The sequence below is a fragment of the Nothobranchius furzeri genome, chromosome 16 (genome assembly GCF_043380555.1).
Source record: "Nothobranchius furzeri strain GRZ-AD chromosome 16, NfurGRZ-RIMD1, whole genome shotgun sequence".
NCBI lineage: Eukaryota > Metazoa > Chordata > Actinopteri > Cyprinodontiformes > Nothobranchiidae > Nothobranchius > Nothobranchius furzeri.
The window spans coordinates 30,936,250-30,955,915 of NC_091756.1; the positions used below are offsets into that span (position 1 = coordinate 30,936,250).

Here is a 19,666-nt window from a genome sequence, read left to right on the forward strand (position 1 = left end):
CAACAATAACAAAACTAATAATTAATAAAATTTCTGTTTAATAAAGTTATATAGCTGGCGTGAGTCACGTGACCATACCTACCGTCTCTTCCTCACGCCTGAGCGCACAGCCGGTTACAACAAGCTGCAAGCACCCACGTTTTCTTCATGGCCGAGCGAGCGGTGCAGAGCTTTTAGGACATACATATTGATTGGGAGAAACGGACTAACACCGGTAAGTAGGATGCACACTACTATACACAGTTATTTGATTATTTTGTACAGTATTAAGTTGTTTTGTGGCACTAGGTGTGTGATATATTACTAGCTGGGTGTGTGTCTGTGGCTGGGTACCGATTCTGAACCTCAGTAGCTTTAGGATTAACCAAAAACATTCTGTACATAAGTACTTGTACGAAAATATTTTTTCAATCTTAAATATTGGGAATTTGCCAATAAAATGTTGTTGTTGTTAACTAGGTACCGCAAAGTTGCATTCCTATCGCTGCTGCGTGTCACGTGACTGGTGTCTAACACAGCCCTGCTTCTTGTTTACAAAATCACTTCCTGGTTCGCAGACTGATCAAATTTGAACAAATTTAAAATTTAGCTACCTTTTGTGAAAGGAAATAAGAAAAATACTAAATGTAACATCCGTCACAAGTTTTGTGTTACAAAATATTCAGTCCTTGTCTGTAAATTCTGTCCAGCGTTTTAGGGAACATAGTTTTGTTTTAGATTTTAAGGTTTCACAGCCCTTCTGGTGGGTTTTATAGTTCACTAATACTATGCATATTCTCAAAATGTTGGAGTTTATATTTGCTCTCATTTTGAATGCATTGTATTAAAAACATTATGTTTTAAAGATGTGCATTAAAAAATACTGTTTTCACAGCAAAATTATTTTATCTGTACAGTTCTCTGTTTTGCACAAAGTAGATAGTAAAACTGAATAAAAGCATAAACATTGTTTTATTCTTTATTTGTATTATAATTACTAAAGCACTATGATTAAAATATTATGGAAATATTCTGGATCAGCATCATGAAGCAAATTTGTGGCCAAATTATATACAGTTAGTTTTCTGGAAAAGGAATGAAATGTCCCAGTATGTGTATGCATGAGTTTTATATGCATGAAAATATATTTGTAAATTAATTATGATATATCATTGTACAGACATGCCTCGTAAGGAGAGGAGGCGGAAGCAGCGACAGAAAGAGCTATGTGAGGCAGCTAAAGGCAGTGGGTCCCTCACCAGCTGGATAAAAAAAGACTACAGGTAAGTTGCATCACAGCAACAAGTGCAGAAACAATAATATACACAACTGCAATGTTTTGATGCCAGAAAATGTTTTTTGTTAGCTACTTGATCATGGATTAGGTGCAAGACCTGTTAAATGTGAATAACTACATAATTCATTCATACAATAGCTAATTTTGCCTTGTTCTCAGATGGTCAGCAAGTGGAGAGTGATAGATCACATGAGGAGACTGAAGACACACACACACACACACACACACACACACACACACACACACACACAACTCTTTCTATTTATATTTCTGTCACATTCTTATCTCTGACATAAACGCCTCTATTATCCACTAATGTTTAGATTTCCATTTATTTACCACAGGTTTTGTCTCAGATATTTCTGTCTTACAGTTCTAAGAGTTTTCACCAATTTTTGCCATTTTTTTAGTATCTTACATTAATTTTGTAATTGACTAACATTTCTCCTCTGTTCGTTTTACTACCTACAGTCTGAGATCAACACAGCCTTGCCCTCCAGCATCATCAGCAACAGCAAGAGGAGCAACCCTGCAACAGCTACAGTGGGGCAACAAAGTATTTAGTTAGCCACCGATTGTGCAAGTTCTCCCACTTAAAATGATGACAGAGGTCAGTAATTTACATCATAGGTCACTTCAACTGTGAGAGACAGAATGTGAAAAAAAAATCCATGAATTCACATGGCAGGATTTTTAAAGAATTTATTTGTAAATCAGGGTGGAAAATAAGTATTTGGTCACTTCAAACAAGGACAATCTCTGGCTCTCACAGACCTGTAACATCTTCTTTAAGAAGCTTTTCTGTCCTCCACTCGTTACCTGTATTAATGGCACCTGTTTGAACACATTATCTGTATAAAAGACACCTGTCCACAGCCTCAAACAGTCAGACTCCAAACTCCACTATGGCCAAGACCAAAGAGCTTTCGAAGGACACCAGGAAAAGAATTGTAGACCTGCACCAGACTGGGAAGAGTGAATCTACAATAGGCAAGCAGCTTGGTGTGAAAAAATCAACTGTGGGAGCAATTATCAGAAAATGGAAGACATACAAGACCACTGATAATCTCCCTTGATCTGGGGCTCCACGCAAGATCTCATCCCATGGGGTCAAAATGATCATGAGAACGGTGAGCAAGAATCCCAGAACCACACGGGGGGACCTGGTGAATGACCTGCAGAGAGCTGGGACCACAGTAACAAAGGTCACCATCAGTAACACACTACAACGGCAGGGAACCAAATCCTGCAGTGCCAGACGTGTTCCGCTGCTGAAGCCAGTGCATGTCCAGGCCCGTCTGAAGTTTGCCAGAGAGCACATGGATGATCCAACAGATGATTGGGAGAATGTCATGTGGTCAGATGAAACCAAAGTAGAACTTCTTGGCATAGGCGTCATTTTAACCGGGGACGCCGGGGACATGTCCCCGGCAAAATTCGTGATTGGCAGCTGTGTCCCCCCCACTTTCAAAAAAGCCTGCTGATGAGGATTTTTGTTTTACCAGCTCAGATCTTATACCAGGGGTCGGTAACCTGTTCCCATCAAAGAGCCATTATTACCCATTTCCCACGGTAAAGAAAACACCGCAGCAGCCGCAGCGTTGCGGGCGGGGCCTACCCTCGAGAGCTGCTCACAACAGGTGACAGCAGCCGGGGGCATCGCACCCGTGGGGGACAACACCCACACTTTTCCAGCTGTTTTGCTCACCTCCACACCAGTCTGGTTTATTTACGTCGCACTCACTCTGTTTGCCTCATCTCCTTCTTCACCTCCCAGCCGATGTCGGGTTTCCAGGAGAGCAGGAGAGGGAGGGACGGAAGAGCTCGACTGAATTCACAATTTTACATCTTGACATTAGCTGTACAAAGTCTGAGTTTGATAAAGTGAAGAACAACCATTTGCAGAGGTTTATAACTGGCGGCGCCAGGTTTTCATTTTTGGGTGGGCCACGGTAATTTTGGACAGACCTTAATAAGCAGTGACTTAAGTGAAGCAGGCAGGTCGCGCTAGAAAATTTAGTTTAAAAAGACATCATAAATGTTTTCCCCGTCATTTTTATTTCTAAAATATGAAGTAAAAACTCCCAATTTAATTTTCATTCATTTGTCATTAATATGTAGTCTACACCCGTGCGTTAAGTGGACCAACTTCCAGTAAACGCAAAGCATCCAGCCCATCTCTCCAAATGCGTAAAATGTGCATCAGCCGCTAGTTAGGCGTGCCGCGCGCACCGTCAGCTGATCAGCCCAGACAAAAGCAGAGCAAATAGAGAAAGAATAGAGGATAATTCTGTCTGGATGTGGATGGAGATTACATTTTACAGCAGCCTGATCATCATTTAAATACGTAAACCATCACCTGTCTTCTAGTCCACGCTATCAGCATTATTTTAATTGGGGTGTGTGTGTGTGTGTGTGTGTGTGTGTGTGTGTGTGTGTGTGTGTGTGTGTGTGTGTGTGTGTGTGTGTGTGTGTGTGTGTGTGTGTGTGTGTGTGTGTGTGTTTTCCACTTCAAACACTGGTCTAACCAACCAGACCAGCGTGTCCAGTAACACATTAATGATTAACCCCAGAGCCACGCGCACTGCACTGTACTGACTGTAAATGAGGGGGAAACTATTTAATCGGATCCTTTACTTTTCAACATGGTTTAATGTAAAGTTTCATTCAGTACAAACTTTAGTTACACCCATCTAACGAGACAGAGCCTGGATGTGTATTCTGAACAGTTTAAACATGTTTGAAACGGAGACATGCGTGACGCGTCTAAAATTCGCACCTGCTCCGCTATTACGGAAATTAAACTAACAAGATGAATAACATGAACTTATTTTAGGCACAGACAACATCCCCCACACTTTTGAAAAGCTTGCAACGCGCCTGGTCACTCGTGTACGTCTTAATTATCTTTCATTAGACGATAATCAATAAAACGATTTATATAAAATGGATCCAGAAGTTGTAGCCCGTCTCTGCCTTCAATTTTTGGTATTTTTCACCCTGTTGATGGTTTTACTGAGCAGGTGCCACTTTTGTCCTACGTTTCTTTTTAAAACATGTTTAGACTGTTCAGAATACAAATCCAGGCTCTGTCACGTTTGATTGTTGGCATTAAACTTTGTAGGTGGGGAAGGTCGGAAAGCAGCTCAGAAGCGCCGATATGATTACGCACAAGCGTGACGCGTCAACCCGGTCTCACAGTAAGACCGGGTTGGAACTGTTCAGGTTTACGCAGACAATCTTTACATTTAGAATTGGCTTACAGATGTAAAATTAATGCAGTAAAATATAAAGCTTTTTATTTAAATATCCATTCATTATTTCACAAGCACAGAGAGCCGCATGCGGTTCCAGAGCCGCCGACCCCTGTGCTAGCCTACTTTATTGTCCCCAGCAATTTTTAAACCCCACTCAAGTGTATGGTTATTGTCCCCAGCAATTCTGAAAACAAACTGACGCCCTTGCTTCTTGGTATAAACTCAACTCATCGTGTTTGGAGGAAGAAGAATACTGAGTTGCATCCCAATAACACCATACCTACTGTGAAGCATGGGGGTGGGAACATCATGCTTTGGGGCTGTTTTTCTGCTAAGAGGACAGGACGACTGATCCGTGTTAAGGACAGAATGAATGGGGCCATGTATCATGAGATTCTGAACCAAAACCTCCTTCCATCAGTGAGAGCTTTGAAGATGAAACGTGGCTGGGTCTTCCAACATGACAATGATCCCAAACACACCACCCGGGAAACAAAGGAGTGGCTCCGTAAGAAGCATTTGAAAGTCCTGGAGTGGCCTAGCCAGTCTCCAGACCTCAACCCCATAGAAAATCTGTGGAGGGAGTTGAAAGTCTGTGTTGCTCAGCGACAGCCCCAAAACATCACTGCTCTCGAGAAGATCTGCATGGAGGAATGGGCCAAAATACCAGCTACTGTGTGTGCAAACCTGGTAAAGACCTATAGTAATAGTTTGACCTCTGTTATTGCCAACAAAGGTTATGTTACAAAGTATTGAGTTGAATTTTTGTTATTGACCAAATACTTATTTTCCACCCTGATTTACAAATAAATTCTTTAAAAATCCTGCCATGTGAATTCATGGATTTTTTTTTCACATTCTGTCTCTCACAGTTGAAGTGTACCTATGATGTAAATTACTGACCTCTGTCATCATTTTAAGTGGGAGAACTTGCACGATTGGTGGCTGACTAAATACTTTTTTGCCCCACTGTACATTGTACCCCATCATCAGGTAAAATAGGACAGCAATAGATCAGGAAGTGGAGCAGGTTGTCCAGTAATCGGAAGGTTGCAGGTTTGATCCTGACTTTAATCAGACATTGATGCTGTTGTGTCCTTGGGCAAGACACTTAACCTGCTTTGCCTGCTGGTGGTGGTCGGAGGGACTGGTGGCGCCTGTGCTCAGCAGCTTCACCTCTGTCAGTGTGCTCCAGAGCAGCTATGGCTACATCATAGCTCATCACCATCAGTGTGTTAATGTGTGTGTGTGTGTGAATGACTGATTGTGTTGTAATGTGCCTTGGGGGGTTGTAGAACCCTAAGAAGGCATTATACAAATACAGACCATTTACCAAAACAAGTTATTTTTGCTTTACATTGTCCTTATGTGGTAAGGGTGTATATAATGATTTGCTTCCATTTTGAATTTCTAATAAATATGATTTGTTATTCAGCCGGGTATACTGTGGTTATGTCATGGTGTTTGAAAATATTATTCTGTGTACCCCTTTTTAAATTTGAGCACCCGCCCCTTCAAAGGTCTCTGCACAGCCCTGCACAATAGCCTTGAACAACTTAAAGTTATCACAGCAAATGTGAAACTTATATTAAAGGCAGGAGGATTTGAAATTAAACCCTGGCTTTTTTCAGGGCAAAGTGGGAGGACAGACTGTAAAGGAAATAAAGAGGAATCTGAGACACAGACTCTCATTCTCCCAAACCAGATGTTGTCATGGTTATGCTTTCTCTCTGTTGCTGTTGCTCTTCTCTTTCATTGTTTGCAGGTGAGCTGGTTGGGGAGCCACAGCAGCTAATTACCGTCAGCCTGGCCAGAGAATTTAAGGAGTGGCGCTGCCACACCTCATCTCCGGATACATATATACATACATACATACATACATACATACATACATATTATATGTGTGTATATATATATATATATATATATATATACACGCGCGCGCACACGCACACACACGGCGATGAGGTGTGGCAGCGCTGCTCCTTAAATCCTCTATATTTTTATTTTTTTTTTCTCCCCATGTTTGATTTTGTTTAATGAGCGCTGTTCCAGACCGCACTCCACACTAGTGATGGTGATGTGAAGCTTTTTGAACCAACAAAGCTTCACAATCCAATTGTATTGAAAAAAGGTTCAAGGGTCGATGCTTCAAAACTCTATGAGGACATCTGCTGGTAAATGTTTGTATTTCATTGTATTGTCAGCCAATTCTACTGAAAATGAATGGTGTATTGAACTCTATGGACAAATAAAGCATTAAAAAGCGTCCTCGGGATCATATAATAAAAGTATCTTGAATTTGAACATTACATTAAATATAATAAAATTGCTTTTCTTGGTGTGAATAGTTGAAATGAAATGATGTTTATTTGGGACAGTGCATGTTAATGGACATACATGTAGGGACAACATGAATGTAAACAGGCCCGATTGTAGCCTAGGGCTGATTTCCATCTGTAGTCCTGAGGACTTCGTGTAGGTGAGTTTGGTGAGGGGGGTTGTGAACAGGTGGTTGTGCATGGTGACAATATGGGGATCAAATGTCATTTTTATTCAAAAACAGAATTTGTTCAACAGTTCCAGGGCTGAGTCTATTTCTTTTTTTGCTGACAACCTCCCCAGCTTTAGAAAAAACCCTTTCACAGGGAACAGAGGACGCTGGGATGCACAAAACCTCCTTGGCAAGTACATATAAACTAGGGTACACATGTTTCTGTTTTGCCCAATATTTAAGAGGGTCCTCCCCTCTTGGAATGTTTGGTTCCACAAGATATCGCTGAACCTCGACTGTGGCATTTGCTGTGGCACTGGACACCTTCCTTTTCTCTGAGACCTGGCTGTCCAGCAAATCCCACAGGCCAGCCACTGAAATGATCAGAAACAAAGTGTCAGAAAAGGGCACCATATGCATGAGAACTTTAAGCTGTTACCTGAGGATTCTGCCAATGAGGAAGCTGCAGGCTGTGGTGGGTCAAGGGTTGTGCTACTGTTTCGCAGCAGAGTGGCACATTTGGCGGTCAGTCTTCTTACCGCAGTCTCTGAATTTGTAGCATTACAGAACCCCATCACCTTGAATCTGGGGTCCAGGAGAGTGGCGAGAGAATGTTGACTGGCTGTCTCATAGTGGCTTAGCTTTTCGTTCATGAGCTGCACAATGTTACTACACAGTTTGCTGGCCACAACACCCCTGACCTGCCTCTGTTTTGAGGTGATGCTGTGCCTCAGCATACAAATTAAGGGTATAACTTTTGACCCTGACACAGATTTCTCTGCCGACAGCTCCACAGTTGCTTCTTTTAAGGGTGACAATACCTCAAGGCATTCAGAGATGGTGTCATATTCTGCAGAGGTCAGGGGAGCCACATCAGTATGTAAGGACGCCAGAGCTGCACTTACTGGTTCACGCTGCTCATACAGCCTGGACAACATATCAAAAGTGCTGTTCCATCTTGTGTCCACCTCCTGAATCAATTTATGGACAGGGGCCACTGCCTCCATCTGCCTCTGTAGGAAAAGCAGCCTCTCTCTGGCCAAAGTACTGGTCCTGAAGTAGGCAGCAACCTTTCTGGCCTTGCCCCTCATGTCCTCAAGACCAGGGGTCAAATCAAGGGCCTTCCTTACTACCAGATTCAGGGCATGTGCAATGCAGTGACTGTGCCTTGCATCCAAATTATTTGCACATGCCAGCATGTTTGCGGCACCATCAGTCACAAGGCACATGAGTTTGGACTGTATGTTCCATTCCTCCATCAAAGTAGCCAAAACTTTAGCGATGTTAGCTGCTGTATGCTTCTCAGGAAAATTCCGAACAGTCAGTAACATAGAAGTTAACTCATCGCTTTCATTAATCAAATGGCAGGTTATGGCAAGGTAGGCATCCATGTGAATAGATGTCCACATGTCAGATGTCAGACTAACTGCAGGGGCTTTCTGAATGATTTCCTTGGCCTTCTCTTTCTCCCTCTTATATCTGGCATCAACCATGCTCTTCAGTGCCTGCCGTGATGGAAGGACATATGTGGGATCCAAAAGGCTTACAAAGACTCTGAACCCTTCGTCATCCACAATGCTAAAAGGCTGCAAATCTTTAACAAACATATTGACCAGGGCCTCATCAATGTTGTCCTTTCTGCTGTCTACAATAAAACAAAACAAGTTATTTAAACAGATAATGTGACATTAAAACACATACATACTGACATTTACCCTGACTGCTGGCTGCAGCTCGAGCAGAAGTGTCATGCTTGGCACGAAAGTGCCTCAACATTGATGAGGTGTTGTTATTGTAAGCCAGTTGTTGGTTGCAAATAACACACTGCACCTGCAACACATAACAAATATTATTGAAAGAATACATTTTTATGGGATACGTGATGAAATATATCTAATTTACACATATTCACATTCTCTACATATTCAAATATTTTACTTTTCACATTTCTATTGGATTATTAGGCAGGAATAATTAGCTCAATTTATGTATCTTTTTTTTAGAAATAGAGTAACAAAATGAAGATTAGAAAATTCACATAAGGATGGTAAATACTAAATTCCATTACACGAACAACCAAACTGAAAAGCTCATCAACTATTATATTAATTACCAATAAAAGAGGAAAAAATCATACCAAACTAGATTTTAATTTAATTAAAGGAAAATGACAGACGGTCTAAAAGATACAGCCCTACAATATGCACCAAGTATTACTACTATAAAGGTAATTTACTAGACTAGATCAAATACATTTTCAAACCTTATTTGGAGAGATTAAATTGAAATGTTCCCACATCTCAGAACGCCCTCTTTTTGCTACAGGATCTATTTTTGCGACTCCGTGTTTAATCACTGAATACTGAATCCTGAACCGTCAATCTCAGGTGATACACACCTGCGCCTCTCGGTTTGCGTTGCTTTAAATGTTTGACACGACGTGTGAAGCAGTCCCGTGGGTGGAAGGGTGAATCGAAGCTTCGTCGCTCATTGGTCACGTGACTTTCAGTAAACAAATCAAGCTCCGACACAGTGCTTTGCTCTGCGGTGGTTCGTTTTGGTGATACAAGCTTCGAATCCTGCGTGTCACAGGTAACATCACTACTCCACACTAGTTGGTGGCGGTAATGCACCATTCGTTGTTTGCCAACCGCCAATGAAACACCAGAAGAAGAAGAACACCTCATCGCTGGTTGATACTCTACTGTTGGGTACATTTAGCCATGTCCTGACCTGTGCCGTAGGTCTGAAATACGTTTTACCTGTACTAATCCTGCTCTGCTATCTTGTCTGTACCAGCCCTGGATTTTCTCCACCTGCCTGAGGTGTGCCTTATCCCAGCATCGTTCAGCTCCTCTGGCCTCCCGCTCTCCACTGCTCACCTGCCTTCCTGGATCCAACATCTCCTCCAGCAACCATCTCCACCCTGCATCAACCTGACTTGCCTCTCCCTCCACTCAGTAAGCCCATTCCTCTCATTGTTATACATTTCTTGGTTCTCATTTTCTAGTCACTCACACCGCTGTTCTTCTTTTAGAGTCGCAGTCGCATTGTTTCCTGTCCCGTTTGGATCAGCGCCCTTTGTTACCCCTTTTGTTTCTTTTTCTATAATAAAAGTATTTAATTATTCTCTCTTACCTTCTCCGTGTGATTCTTCATGTGGGTTAAGAAATTACCACCCATCATGACAGATGTGCAACAAAGAAAACAAAGGACTAGGTTATGCAGTAGAAGAGGATAAACTATGTCATGACTGCACTAATTTTTCAAAAAGAAAGAGAAAGATAGAACTTGCACATGACCTCCTGCAAGAGCAGATCAGAGCCCAAACACCAAATCCCTTAACACAAAAGGTTCTCCTTAGTCAAATATCAGGGCTGTACTACCCTGTTGGCCTTGTGACTCCTGCAAAGCAAAAAGAAGCTATGTTGGTGAGAAGAGCATTCCAGGAAGCCAAAGATGTTCCAAACCACTTTGTGAAGGACACATGGGATGTACCACTTACTGAAGACCTCAGAGAAGATGCAGTAAAGATCTTTGAAGAATATGCCCAACTAGGTAGAATCAAATTTTTCAGGGCTCTAACCCCCTTGTGAGTTTGCAGTGATCCTGTTGCTGTTACATTCTCTGATGGGAGTGAACAGAGTGAACAGGCGGCGATGTACCTGAGGTGGAGTTCACAAGAAGGCCCAGTCATTAGGTTGGTGGAATCGAAGGCTAAGTTAACACCTTTGGATCAAAAGGGTGATGTAGTCAAAGCAGAGGTATGTGGAGCAGTGTTTGCATCATGCCTGAAAACATACTTTGAGCTTCACAGCAGGGGCGGCGTTAGGCCCGGCTACTTGGGCTGAAGCCCCGGATGTTTTATGAAAAGCCCCGGATCTAAATTGCAGAAGTAACATGCAGTACCAAAGTCCAACAGAGAGGGAGCAGCTGGCAGTAGTTTGTATACAGCCTGCCTGAGCCTCCACCACTGAAGAAGCCTTTCAGCAGCCGGCTTCTTCCACACTCTCTGCCGGAAACACATGAGTGAATATGGACTGTTCTGTCCCAAGTAAAAGATTAAAAAGGATTCATGATAATTTAGTGATAAAAACGTCATATTTCATTTGTGGTAATTGATGTTAAAAAAGAGAGTCATTTAGTTAAAAAAATATTTTCTATACAGTCAGCATTAGTTTTTCTGTATCTTATTTTGAAGGAGAAATCTGTGTTCACAATGCATTGTGGGAAGCAGAAGCTACAGTCAGTTGGGAAAAAACGTTGTACAGAAAGCCTGCTTATCCGTGTTTAAACTTCATCTCCTGTGCCCTGAATCTTTATATACATCATCGAAAGCAATGACTGTAAGTTTATTACATGTTCTGGTTCTTTTATATGTTCATAACAGCTGATTTAGAGATCGTTTTGTGATTGTGCTTGTTCCAGGAATTAGCCTTATCCCAGAAACGGCTTTTGCTTAGAGCATGGTCTATTAACATAGCAATGATGCTAGCGGCCTAATTTGCATATCAGAGGATTGTTCAAACTACTGTTTTCATTACTTAGCAGCTAAGACTAACTTTGAAACATGTTTTATATTAATAGATATTTCTTTTTATGCATTTATTTCACATGTTAAAGAGCTAAATGGTATTTTATTTCTGGTTTATTTTCAGTTTCACTCAGCACTTTCATCGAGCTATTCAAGCCACAATTGTAAAAGATTGTAAGCTGTCAAGAAGACCGTAATAAAGGAGTAAGACGCTCAGTTTCCTGGCTCATGAAAAATGAGTTTGGCTTGCTGTTGACCTGCGTTAACATACACGGTGTATCCAACACGTAGCGATAACAGTACAGTGAAAAGTCACGTCAGCAGTTGGTGGAAGATAAAGTATATGCCACAGCGATGGATGCCCACGGGGAGAAGGCAGAAGAAATGGCTAACTCAGGAGACAAAGCATCATCAGAAGCTAGCTCTCGATCCAAATACTCTGGCTCCAAGCGCTCATCTTCCAAGTTGTCCTCAAGGTCCAGTGTATTAGAAGCAGCCATCTTTGCAAGAGCTTCTGCTGAAGCTACAAACACCAAAGCCTTGTACAGTAAGAGACAATTGGAAATTAAAAAGCAGCAAGCAAACCTGGAAATGGATTTACAGATATTAGAGATAGAAAAAAAAGCTGCAGCCGCTAAGGTAAAAGCAGAGGTCCTGGAAGCTGCCGCAGCTGTCGAACAAGACAAAGGAGAAAGTTTAAAAAGTTCAGTCCCACCACAAGTTACCAGACAGAGAACTATGGAGTATGTGCAACATCAAAGCCAGCTAAAGTCACACCCGGCTGAAGAAGCAACACCTCAAGTCAAACTGACAGCAAAGGCACCATCATTCACTCCAAGGGAGCCAACCTGCTCTCCACCTGTACTCTCAAAAATGTACACAGAGGAGGAAACTTTTGGCCCACCAAGAGAGTATGTTGAACCGAAAAGTCACCATGCTCCTCACAATAGTGATACACCTATGGCTGACTTTGCTAAGTTCCTTGCACGCAGAGAGTTAATCACAACAGGGCTCTTTAAGTTTGATGACAACCCCGAAAATTTTAGAGCATGGCAGTCTTCATTCTTAAATGCAACTGGAGGCATTGATCTTACATACAGCCAGCAGTTAGATCTCCTAGTCAAATGGCTCGGTAAAGAGTCCTCAGAGCATGTTAAAAGAATCCGGGCTGTTTATACCAGTAGCCCCAAAGCTGCCTTCCAGTTGTCATGGGATAGGCTGGAGGAGTGTTATGCTACACCTGAAGTAGTAGAGAATGCCCTGTTTAAAAAACTGGACGGTTTTCCTCGCCTTACAAATAGAGACAATGTTAAACTTAGGGAACTAGGAGATTTGCTCCTAGAGCTGCAGGTCGCTAAAGACGAAGCCTACCTCCCAGGCCTCGCTTACCTTGACTCGCCACGCGGGGTTAAGCCCATAGTGGAAAAGCTGCCTCCAAGCTCACAAGATAAATGGCTCCACACTGGTTCAAAATACAAACAGAATTATAATGTGACATTCCCTCCATTCTCATACTTTGTAAAGTTTGTCCAAGAGGAGGCAAAAGCGAGAAACGATCCAAGTTTTGTGTCGTGCAGCAGCCAACCCCTCAACAAAGGTGAGAGACCACCATTCAAACAAACTAGCTACAAATCACCTCTAACTGTAAATAGAACAGAGGTTGATACAAGTGCCTCTGCTAGTATCAGAGAGGATGATCTAACACGTTATTGTCCAGTCCACAAGAAAACGCATCCTCTAGCCAAATGTAGAGCTTTCCGGATCAAACCACTACAAGAAAGACAAAACATACTCAAAGAACACAAACGATGTTTTCGCTGTTGTTCTCCCATGCACACAATAAAGGACTGCGACCTGAAGGTCAAGTGTGAGGAGTGCCAAAGTGAAAAACATTGCTCTGCCATGCACCCTGCCACGGGTCAAAAACCCCAGCCACAAAATGCACCTGAACCAGAGCCTCAGCTCCATGACAACACTCTACCCAAGGTAACGTCACGATGCACTGAGATCTGTGGTGAAGGCTGTCCTCCGCGTTCTTGCTCCAAGGTATGTCTAGTTCGAGTTTTCCCTAAAGGTCAACCAGAACGGTCTGTTAAGATGTACGCCATTCTTGATGATCAGAGCAATTGCTCGCTGGCACGTCCTGAATTCTTTGAGCTATTTGGAATCAAGGGTAGCCCTCTGACATACCATATGAGAACGTGTGCTGGTTTAACTCAAATGCTCGGCAGGAAAGCAGTGGGGTTCCAGATTGAGCCTATAGGTGAAGGCCCACGTCTAGATCTTCCTCCTCTCATTGAATGTGATGAGATAGTATTTAACAGAGATGAAATACCTACACCTGAAGTCGCTCTTGCCCATGCCCACTTGAAACATCTGGCTCCCCTGATACCTAAGCGCGACCCAGCAGCCCAGATTGCAGTTTTACTGGGCAGAGACATCATACAAGTCCACAAGGCACGACAACAAGTCAACGGACCCCACAACGCTCCCTTTGCTCAGCGCCTAGACCTAGGCTGGGTAATCGTGGGGGAAGTATGCCTCAATGCTCACAGGCCAACGGTCAATGCCTATAAAACTCACGTGCTGTCTAACGGACGACCATCTCTCCTCACTCCTTGTCCTAACAGCATGAAGATCAAAGAAAAACCATGCTATGGCGGGGAGCACAAGAGTAGCTTCTTAAAACACAGTTCAAAACTCAACGCAGCAGAAGAAAAGCTTGGAGAGAAAGTTTTTGAGCACACAGAGTATGACAACCAGCATGCCCTGTCCTTTGAGGATGAGACCTTCCTTAAGATAATGGAAAAGGAAGTCCACCAGGATGGAAACAATAACTGGATTGCTCCTTTACCATTCAAGTCCCCTCGCTTGCCACTTCCAAATAACAGAGACCAAGCACTGTCTAGACTTAACTCACTGAGACGCAACTTAACCAAAAACCCTCAAATGAAAGAGCAGTTCTCAGAATTTATGGACAAGCTGTTTAAAAACAACCACGCAGAGATTGCGCCACCCATTGATGAGAACACTGAGTGCTGGTACCTGCCTATTTTCGGCGTATATCATCCCCAGAAGCCCGGTCAGATACGGGTGGTCTTTGACTCTAGTGCCGAGCAGTCCGGCGTGTCACTCAATTCAGTGTTATTAACAGGCCCTGATCTCAATAACACCCTCCTTGGTGTCCTGATTCGGTTTAGGAAGGAGCTCATTGCAACCACCGCTGACATCCAGCAGATGTTTTACGGGTTCCTGGTTAGACCAGACCACAGAGATTATTTGAGGTTCCTGTGGCACAAGGACAATGACTTGTCAAAAGAGGTGCAGGAGTACCGCATGCGGGTACATGTTTTTGGTAATAGCCCGTCACCAGCAGTAGCCATCTATTGTCTTCGAAGAGCCATCCAAGAAGGTGAGGCAAAGTTTGGAGCAGACACAAGACACTTTGTCGGGAGACACTTCTATGTCGATGACGGGCTGATTTCAGTTCCCACAGAGTCTGTAGCCATCGACCTGCTCAAGCGCACATGTGCATCCTTAGCTGAGTCTAACCTCAAGCTCCACAAAATCGCCTCGAATAGTGTCACAGTCATGCAAGCATTCAAGCCAGAAGATTTGGCCTCCGGCATCAAAGACTTGAGTCTCGGCGACGATGCTTTACCGGCCCAAAGAAGTTTAGGAATGTGCTGGGACATTAACACTGACTCATTTACCTTCAAGGTAGCTGTCGATGATAAACCCTATACCCGCCGCGGGGTTCTCTCAGTGATTAATAGCATCTTCGACCCCTTAGGACTAGCATCGCCAGTGACAATCAAAGGCAGACTCTTGTTACGCAAAATGTCAAAAGGAGTCCAAGATTGGGATGCTTCTCTCCCCCAAGAGGAGATGGATGCATGGGAAACATGGAAAATGTCCCTCCAAGATCTGAGCAGCCTCAGAGTGCCACGCTGCTATGTACCGGCCTCCCTTTCCAAGTCCACTTACACTGAACTATGTGTCTTTAGTGACGCCTCAAGCTGGGCTGTTGCCGCAGTTGCATATTTGAGAACAGTCAACGCGGATGGACAATGTGAAGTTGGATTTGTGCTTGGGAAAGCAAAACTTTCACCTCAACCAGAACCCACAATACCTCGTCTTGAGCTTTGTGGAGCAGTTCTAGCGGTGGAGATGGCAGAGCTCATTCTGGATGAACTTGATCATAAACCAAACACTGTCAAATTCTACTGTGACAGCAAGGTGGTTCTTGGGTACATTTGCAACAATTCAAAGCGCTTTTACGTCTACGTACATAATCGAGTTCATCGTATACGCCAGTCCACATCCCCTGAACAGTGGCATTATGTTACATCAGAGCAAAACCCAGCTGATCTAGCAACCAGGTCGGTACCAGCATCGCAGCTCATGGACACTATGTGGTTTAAGGGACCAGACTTCCTTTACAAACTACATGAACCAGAGACACATGAATCGTTTGAGCTGGTTGAACCTGAAGTGGACTCTGAAATCCGACAAGTTGGTACTTTCATTACTCAGACTAAGAAGAGCGGACTCACACCAGAACGCTTCCAACGCTTTTCAAGCTGGACATCACTGGTACGTGCCATTGCCTTCTTAGTTCACCAAGCTCGTTCTCACTCATCAAGCAACTCGTCAAATCATTCATGTAGGGGCTGGCATAGATGCAGAGAACCACGCACTCCAGAGGAGTTGGATGCCGCCAGTAACCTCATTCTCCAGTCTGTTCAAAAGGACGCCTTTCCTGATGAGTATGCTGCTCTCCAAACCAGTCAAACCATCCACAGCTCTAGCCCCATTGTGGCCCTTGACCCCTTCTTGGATGAAAGCCTCATCAAGGTTGGAGGTCGCCTCAAACATGCTTCATTGGACCCAGCGTTAAAGAATCCAAAAATTCTGCCAACCAAGCACCATGTGTCAAGGTTGATTGTCCTACACTATCACGCTAAGGTTGTGCATCAAGGAAGGCAGTTCACAGAGAGTGCAGTTAGACAAGCTGGACTGTGGATTGTAGGCTGCAAAAGACTGGTCTCATCCATCATCCACCACTGCATAACATGCAAGAAACTCAGGGGGAAACTAGAGACTCAAAAAATGGCAGATCTCCCGCCTGAAAGACTTGAAACATGCCCTCCATTTTCATACGTCGGGTTGGATGTGTTTGGCCCATGGTCAGTGGTCACTCGACGCACACGAGGTGGCGCAGCACAAAGTAAGAGGTGGGCAATACTTTTTACATGCATGACTACAAGAGGTGTACACATCGAAGTCATTGAATCTATGGACACTTGCAGCTGCATAAATGCAATACGCAGATTCTTTGCAATAAGAGGCCCAGCCAAGCAAATGCGGTCAGACAGGGGCACCAACTTCATCGCAGCAAGCGTGGAGCTTGGCATGGCACAACCAAACAACAACCCTCCCGACATTGTCAACCATCTTCACGCCAACGGTTGCACATGGGAGTTCAACCCCCCACATGCGTCCCACATGGGAGGCATCTGGGAAAGGATGATTGGGGTAACTCGCCGAATATTGGATTCAATGCTCTTGCAGAACAAGCACACCCGTCTGACACATGAGGTGCTTTGTACCCTAATGGCTGAGGTATCGTCCATAATCAACGCAAGGCCCTTGGTCCCTATCTCAACTGACCCTTCCTCACCATTCATACTCTGTCCTGCGATGATACTGACCCAAAAGCAGGGCGTTCCTTCTCCACCAGGAGACTTTTGTGGAAAAGACTTGCTCAAAAACCAATGGAAACAAGTGCAAGCACTCGCCAATGGTTTCTGGAGTCGCTGGAGAAACGAATATCTCAACACCCTCCAATCAAGGCGCAAGTGGCATGGAACACACCGCAACCTTCAGTCAGGCGACATTGTGTTGTTGAAACACAATCAAGCACCCAGAAACGAATGGACAATGGCTATTGTCACTGCGACCTTTCCAAGCCGTGATGGGAAGGTCAGAAAGGTCGAAGTGAGGACATCTTCCCAGGGAGTCTCAAAGACTTACCTGCGTCCCATTTCAGATGTTGTTGTGCTCTTAGAAAAGGAAATGACTGAGAAAAAGTAGTGGTGGCATCAGTAATGCCAGGCGGGGAGTGTTCTGTCCCAAGTAAAAGATTAAAAAGGATTCATGATAATTTAGTGATAAAAACGTCATATTTCATTTTGTGGTAACTGATGTTAAAAAAGAGAGTCATTTAGTTAAAAAAATATTTTCTATACAGTCAGCATTAGTTTTTCTGTATCTTATTTTGAAGGAGAAATCTGTGTTCACAATGCATTGTGGGAAGCAGAAGCTACAGTCAGTTGGGAAAAAACGTTGTACAGAAAGCCTGCTTATCCGTGTTTAAACTTCATCTCCTGTGCCCTGAATCTTTATATACATCATCGAAAGCAATGACTGTAAGTTTATTACATGTTCTGGTTCTTTTATATGTTCATAACAGCTGATTTAGAGATCGTTTTGTGATTGTGCTTGTTCCAGGAATTAGCCTTATCCCAGAAACGGCTTTTGCTTAGAGCATGGTCTATTAACATAGCAATGATGCTAGCGGCCTAATTTGCATATCAGAGGATTGTTCAAACTACTGTTTTCATTACTTAGCAGCTGAGACTAACTTTGAAACATGTTTTATATTAATAGATATTTCTTTTTATGCATTTATTTCACATGTTAAAGAGCTAAATGGTATTTTATTTCTGGTTTATTTTCAGTTTCACTCAGCACTTTCATCGAGCTATTCAAGCCACAATTGTAAAAGATTGTAAGCTGTCAAGAAGACCGTAATAAAGGAGTAAGACGCTCAGTTTCCTGGCTCATGAAAAATGAGTTTGGCTTGCTGTTGACCTGCGTTAACATACACGGTGTATCCAACACGTAGCGATAACAGTACATGGACATAAGGATGTTTTTTAGACAAAAAGTACAAAGACAGAACCACAGCTTTGATGATACTGGTGTTGACTCAGGTTTGTGAGCCTTATTTGAAAATATTTGTTGTGCTGCTGGTTTGCCTAAAGTTAGCTTACTATCAGGTAAAGTTGTTGGAGAAAGAAAGGGAATATTTGCTATCATCTCACACTAAACAGTAACAGGAACAATACTCTGCCCTGAATATGCTTAACATGTAGCTTCAGATTAAAAATTATGTGGTGCAACACAAATATATATGATGTTGACGTGTGTGTCATGTGTGTGTGTGTGTGTGTGTGTGTGTGTGTGGCTGTGTGGCCCCGGCCCTTATTCAGTCCTAAATCCGCCCCTGCTACACAGCAGGATCAAGGTTGGGAGATGGTACCATTTTGTTGATAGCCAGACAGTCCTTGACACCATCCAGAGGGAAAGTTATGGTTTCCACACATTCTTTGCCAACAGGATTGGAGAAATTCAAGGCAACACAAAGGTTTAAGATTGGTGGTGGGTTCCTGGTTCCTTAAATATTGCAGACTTAACCACAAGAGGAGCCAAGCCTCAAGACCTGGATGAAGAGTCTGAATGGTAGAAAGGTCCTGTATTTTTGACATTGTCAGTGCACGAATGGCCAATCGAGTCTGCCATAGAACTTGAAGCTACTGCTAGAGACAGTGTCACAAAACTACAAAAGAAAGCATGTGTTGCTGTTCTAACAAGAAGTAAAGGAAGGGGAAGGCAAGAAGAGTCAATACAGTATCAAAACAAAGTCCAATCAGACCTGAAACGGTCTCCTCATCAGTCATTAGTTCAAAACCTCATAAACATTAAACATTTAAGCAATCATGTCCAATTGGTCAAGACTATTGAATGGGTCTGGAGGGCGGTAAAAAAGTCCTTCAGATCGAAACCAGCTGTGGATCAATCAAAGTGGGAGGCAGTTCCTTTGCAAGGAACTATTTCTGTGACAGAACAAAAAGATACTTTAACCCTTATGTTGTGTTAGGGTCAAAACTGACCCGTTTTCGAGTTTAACTGTGTAAAAAAATACACTTTCCTTTTTTGTCCTGGAATGAGGCTTCATCTAATCCTCAGATACACATCTATTTAAATGCAGCAAAATCAATTTTTACAATTTTAGTAAATTCTAAAGGTCTAAAAAAAAA

At 43.1% G+C, this 19,666-nt stretch overlaps 1 protein-coding gene and 1 long non-coding RNA gene across 3 annotated transcripts; both read left to right on the forward strand.

The window, feature by feature from the left end:
- The first annotated feature begins 1,741 nt into the window (after nucleotides 1–1,741).
- LOC139063520 (uncharacterized) lies at nucleotides 1,742–10,447 on the forward strand. Its single transcript, XR_011516884.1, has 3 exons — nucleotides 1,742–1,819; nucleotides 9,827–9,987; nucleotides 10,065–10,447. It is a non-coding gene; the product is annotated as an uncharacterized lncRNA (long non-coding RNA).
- Nucleotides 10,448–11,001: 554 nt separating this feature from the next.
- On the forward strand, nucleotides 11,002–18,659 carry LOC129166540 (uncharacterized). 2 transcript variants are annotated; one of them, XR_011516880.1, is made up of 2 exons: nucleotides 11,002–17,992; nucleotides 18,305–18,659. XR_011516880.1 is itself a non-coding variant. In XM_054749091.2 (2 exons), exon 2 carries the CDS (start codon nucleotides 11,916–11,918, stop codon nucleotides 17,655–17,657), a length of 5,742 nt encoding a protein of 1,913 aa, XP_054605066.1. In that variant the 5' UTR covers nucleotides 11,002–11,373; nucleotides 11,686–11,915; the 3' UTR covers nucleotides 17,658–18,659. The 2 variants fall into 2 exon arrangements, 1 of the variants encoding a protein (XP_054605066.1); XM_054749091.2 differs by having other exon boundaries at nucleotides 11,002–11,373; nucleotides 11,686–18,659.
- The last annotated feature ends 1,007 nt before the right edge of the window (nucleotides 18,660–19,666 follow it).